General features: G+C 30.5%; 1 protein-coding gene across 1 annotated transcript; it reads right to left on the reverse strand.

Moving 5' to 3' along the window:
• Positions 1-4,762: 4,762 nt before the first annotated feature.
• On the reverse strand, positions 4,763-5,146 carry LOC136080398 (uncharacterized). The gene has a single exon (XM_065797015.1). It carries the CDS (start codon positions 5,144-5,146, stop codon positions 4,763-4,765), a length of 384 nt encoding a protein of 127 aa, XP_065653087.1.
• Between the last annotated feature and the right edge of the window lie 201 nt (positions 5,147-5,347).

A 5,347-nucleotide genomic window follows, 5' to 3' on the forward strand; every position in this document is an offset into this window, starting at 1 on the left:
CAAAAGTTGAGTTTTTGATTAAAAAAAAACTTTTGGAAATTCTATTTTTATATCGGTAACTTTTAAAAGATTTCTAGTTACTTAATTTTAAACCGAAATGAATTTCACTAATTTCACGAAATTCACGATATTCTGTCAATACATTTTTTAATTGTCAAAATCCTAAAAAATTGCTCCGAAACTATTTTTCGCGTTCGAAATTTTGAAACTTGTACCGAAATATATATCTACATTATCGAAAATTCACCGAAACAATTTTTCAATTTCAAAACTCTATCATCTTTATCGAAATATAATTAATATTATCGAAGTCATAAAAACGGTATCGAAACAATTTTTCACTTTCAAAATTCTTAAAACCACTTTAAATTATTTGATTTATTGCATTAGTTCTACAAACTGCATCTAAATTAATATTTATAATAACAAAAACATTATTACTCTTAAAAGTAGGACAAAACTGTTCTCAAAATCTCCTACTCCATTTAAATACGCTTTTCAAAATGAATATTGATGGCTAGAAGTAATCAAGGTCGGCGCAAAGAGTTTGTGTTCGATGAGGGTAAAACGGTCACATACCCCCCATTCAAATGAATCAGTCGGTATATTGGAACCATTTTTTTAGATATGTTCATTTGGCAAAATAGGACTTAGATATTTATCACACGTCAGCAGATTGGGAAATTTGAGATCATTCTTTTTTTTTTTTTTTTTTTGTAGGTTTCAAATAAGTTTGATATGGGCCTCAGTTTTATTTTGTAAGAACTTTTAGTATCAACCTCATGCATATTGCATAAATGCTATAAGCGTTTTAATTCTTTATACGTCTTATATCGTTATTACGATAATGGTTTATTTGCGCGTTGTTTTGCATAAAATATAGTAAGAAAATTTCTTAATTTCATTTTTTAAATTGAAGGTATGTTTCTGCAATTTATTTCTGCACAAAATTTTTGCTGCACTCGCGGTAATTTTTTTTTGCCAAAAACTGCCTACATTATTTTCCATGTATATTTAAATTTTTCATATATATTCAACTTGTTTACAGTTTTCTTGTTTTTTACAAAATACGCCCTATGTTTACAATGGTGGTTTTGTTGAAAACTTGTGAGTTCATTTTAAGTTCTCTATTTTCTTTCAAGTATAAAAACTCAATTTTTTATAAACAAATTCTTATTAAATAGAAATTTGGTACACAGCGGTATCAGTAAAGAAAAATGTTGTATTAAGTTTTGCTCGTTTTATCTTTTTTTTCTCCGTGCAGTTTTTGTTTAGTAAAATGGCACCTGTAAAATAGACCAAAAATTACAAATTTATTGAAAGACCCCGGTCAGCGTATCTCAAGATCTACACAATTTAATGAAAATCTTTTTTGTGTAAATTGTTCTTGCAAGGTTGTTCTGTGATATGAGTGGAACAGATTTTTCATATAATTTTTTAATAGACTAATAAGTGAGACCAAAATTGGGCTGAAAATTTACTAGAATTTTGTGACTTTGTTGACCTATTCCAGGACTTGAATAAATTTTATTAAAAATTATTCGCACTTAAATCACGGAAAGCAAAAAATTCTTTCATAGTAAAAATTTCATCTTTATACCACTTATAGTTTTTTAGATAAGTTGGCCGGCGTCTTCAATAACCTCTATCTGAGGAAAACATTTTAAATTTTTTATATAAGCTTTTAAAAATGCTTGCATATAAAATTTCTAAATAATATACATATATATGCAAATCTTTATAAAATAAATGAGGTAAGTCTCAGAATGCAGCAGTTTTATATGGGTTTTCCTCTTTTTCAAGAGATTTATCATATCTATTCTTCTTTTTTCCTCGAATTACTTGTGTGCGTCTTTTTAAGTGATTTATATTTAAATATCTGGCTAAATATAATCTTTTTTTATTTATTTACCTACATCCTTCTAACAAGAACATTCCAAGTCTTAAATCTACTTTTTCTAAAATTAACGAACTAGCTTGTCTACCAATGTTAAAATGAGCAACTGCATCAAAAGCGCCAAACTGAAGATGTGTAAGCGAAACATGGCCTTTTGGTATATGCTCTCATATTGTCATGTTAAATAATTCATTGTTGTTTTGGATAAGGCCATGAAGACATTTTTTTAAAGGAATGTCACTACTTAACTTATCATAAATTGGTTCAAGTTTCCAAACAATCGATATAGGTAAACCAGGGCCAGACCTATATGTGAAGGTATGATTTGCTTTGTCGCAATTATACCGACACCAACTAGCTGCACCTTCAGGGCTGTATTGAAAATGTGAATTCTCATTTTTTGATAAAGCAGCATAATAAAGCGTAGCTCTTATAGCAGATTTCATTCCGTTTAAATTATTTTTGTTTTGACGAATTGCCTAGCCGTAATAATTTTGGAGACGATCAATAGTTGCATCAGTCAATTTTCCACTACCGCCTAGATCTTTTCCCTTTTTTTAGGTTACGTAATCGCGTTTCAACTCTTTTAAACATGTCCAACATATTCAAGTCTGTTTACTTGTACACCTTCATAAACATTTTTAACAGCATCATAACCTTTTCTATCTGTATCACCATAAAACTCAGTATATCGCAGACTATGTTTTGCAATATACCTATTCCATACTCTGCTGGCTCCCTCTGGCTCCATGCCACCAGATAGTCCTTAAAAATTATAAGTATATTTGTGCTAATTGTGCCATTTTTCTTAGGCAAATAGATTTTCATTCTTTAAGTATTCTTCAAGAACACAACCTTTACATATCTTGTTCATTGCTTCAACATCTAATACTTTGCCTGTTTCCATTGAAATAACAGAAACAACTCCATTGTTTGAAGAATAGCACGTCGCTGCCAAGTTCCATCAAATGATACTGCAACATTAATTGCATTGAGCAAACCGTCTGTAATGGAGTTTAAAACAAAATGATCATTTTTCAAATCTTTTAATTCTTGAGCAACATTCATCATTGTGTCTTTCGCTACACGTTTTACTGCATTAGTTAATTTTAAAACATTTCTATTATAATTGTAAATAGTCATTGGTTTAGGCATATTCCTCAATGAAACAAACCTTGAAAATCCAGAATAACCTTGGTTGCATGATCTCACGGCATTAACAGCCAGAGGCTGCCTTTGAACTTTGGAGGCCCTGGGCAAGATCAAAATGCGAGGCCCCCCTAAAAATGAAAAAAAAATTTTTTAATTTTTTTATTAAATTATTATTATAGTCTTGACTTTACGAGCTTTAATATTAGCAAATATTTTAACTAATGCACTAATATCTATGTTCTTTAACTCGTCAATTTCAATTGAAATCTCAGCTAACCCTGTAAGTCTGCACTATGAAATATATGACCTTAAGTAGGTTTTAATTAATTTAAGTTTTGAAAAACTTTTTTCTGCGGAAGCAACAGCGAGTGACAATGTCAATAAAATTCGCAATGCTATAACTAAATTTGAAAAAAATTGTTCGTAGTGATTTTCTAAAATAAAATTGATCAGTGCCTTAGGGAGCAATTTTTCTGGAACCATACTTGATATTGTTTTGATTTCATTAAATAATTGATTTGAAATCACATCTGAATGTCCATCTTTAGTTAAGGCAACCTCTAAATCCTTGCTATGTTTCTTAAGTGCTTCAGTATTTTGGGTGACTTCTGGAATTATATATAAGAATCTAAAATGCTCAGAAAGTTCTTTCAGTTGATTAAATCGACTTGTTAAAGATGATAGCACTTGAGCTACCAGTACATTGAAAACTTTCACCACATACTGTGTTTCTGGATTTAAAATTGGTTCATCTGCAGATTCAAAGGAAAAAAGATTTTTTTTCTTTCGGGGACGAACTGTGTTTTCAGCTTCAAACTTAGGACTTACTTCTAATTCTTCTGCAATTTCCATAGCAAAAAGTTTGGCATCCTTAATTCCTTTATCACGAAAGTCATTAAAATACTTAAGTAGTTGGTCAATTTCGGTTTGTGCTGTTGATAGATCATAGTCTGGAGACTGCATTTTTTTGCTGACCAAACTTACTTGAAATAGTATGTCATTCCATACACTCAAGGTTACCATGAATGTAAGTTTGGACATTTGCTTACCAATATTATTTGACAGAAATTTGATAGATGTATCATACTCTGAACTGTTAGCAATTTCAACTAGAGCATCATTAACTTTGGAATATTCATATTTTAATGTCTTTAAGCTTTGCAATCGAAACTCCCATCGAGTATCAGATAGTGGCTTCAAAGTCAAAGTTTGCACTGATTTCATTAAAATGGCCCATCTAATATTAGAACCTGAGAAAAAGTTATATACTTCTTGTCCCAAACCAAAAAATGACACTGCTTTTGAAGAAGATTTTGCAGCATCACATACCATTAAATTCAAACTGTGGGCACTACATGGCACAAAAAACGCTCTATAGATAATGTCTCTTATTCTTTTTTCCGCTCCAGAATGAATCCCTTTCATGTTTGTTTCATTATCATATGACTGACCTCAACAATTTAATATATCTAGACCTGCTTGTGTCAAATGTTTCAGCAAAGTTTCTGTTAAAACTTCACCGGTTGTCCTATTTACATCAACAAATCCAATAAAATGCTCTTCAATTGCGAATAACTTGCAGTTGTAAAATCTAAGATCTAGGTTCAATTGTTCTTGGTGAGTTACGTCTGTAGTGCAATCCATAATTATTGAATAATATTTTGCATTCTGTTAATTTAAAGTTATGGAATTCTTTATCTCTGAACCCAAAAGTTAAACAATTTGAATTTGAATGTTTTTGCCAAGATAGTGATCACTCACTTCGTGTGATTTAATTTCTCTTAGGTGCTTTTGAAGTATTGGATCAAATTCTAAAATCATTTTAATCAAGCCCAAAAAATTTCCATTGCCTTTAGAAAATAATCTATCAGTGTGTCCTTGGAATGCTAAATTGTGAGTGCAAGAAATTTTATAACTGAAATTATTCTCTTCAAAATGTTTTGCCAATACTCCACTTTTAATTTGATTTTTTTTTAAGTTGCATTCATCGACAGTCTCATTTTTCTTCATTCTTGCAGCCAAATCCATCCACTTTATAAAGCATTCCTTGTGGTTTACGGACTTCTCATCTGTTGTTATATGTATCAGAATATCCATTTTCAGTTAATTTTGTTCTCTTTTTTCCGATAGAAAATATTTTGCAAGGAAAACAAAATATTCTGTTTGAATGCTTGGAATAAACTCACCATTTTCTTTCATAGGTTTCTCCATTTGGAAAATGGCCTTTATAATACATCACAGAGAATTTTCGTTCATGGTCATCTTTTGGAAAATCTTCTTCCTTCAGTTTTATAGGAC

Source organism: Hydra vulgaris, chromosome 05, assembly GCF_038396675.1.
Source record: "Hydra vulgaris chromosome 05, alternate assembly HydraT2T_AEP".
Taxonomy (NCBI): Eukaryota; Metazoa; Cnidaria; class Hydrozoa; order Anthoathecata; family Hydridae; genus Hydra; species Hydra vulgaris.

Coding starts and splice junctions, on each gene's coding strand:
- LOC136080398 (XM_065797015.1), bottom strand. CDS start 5,146: ATGGATATTCTGATACATATAACAACAGATGAGAAGTCCGTAAACCAC.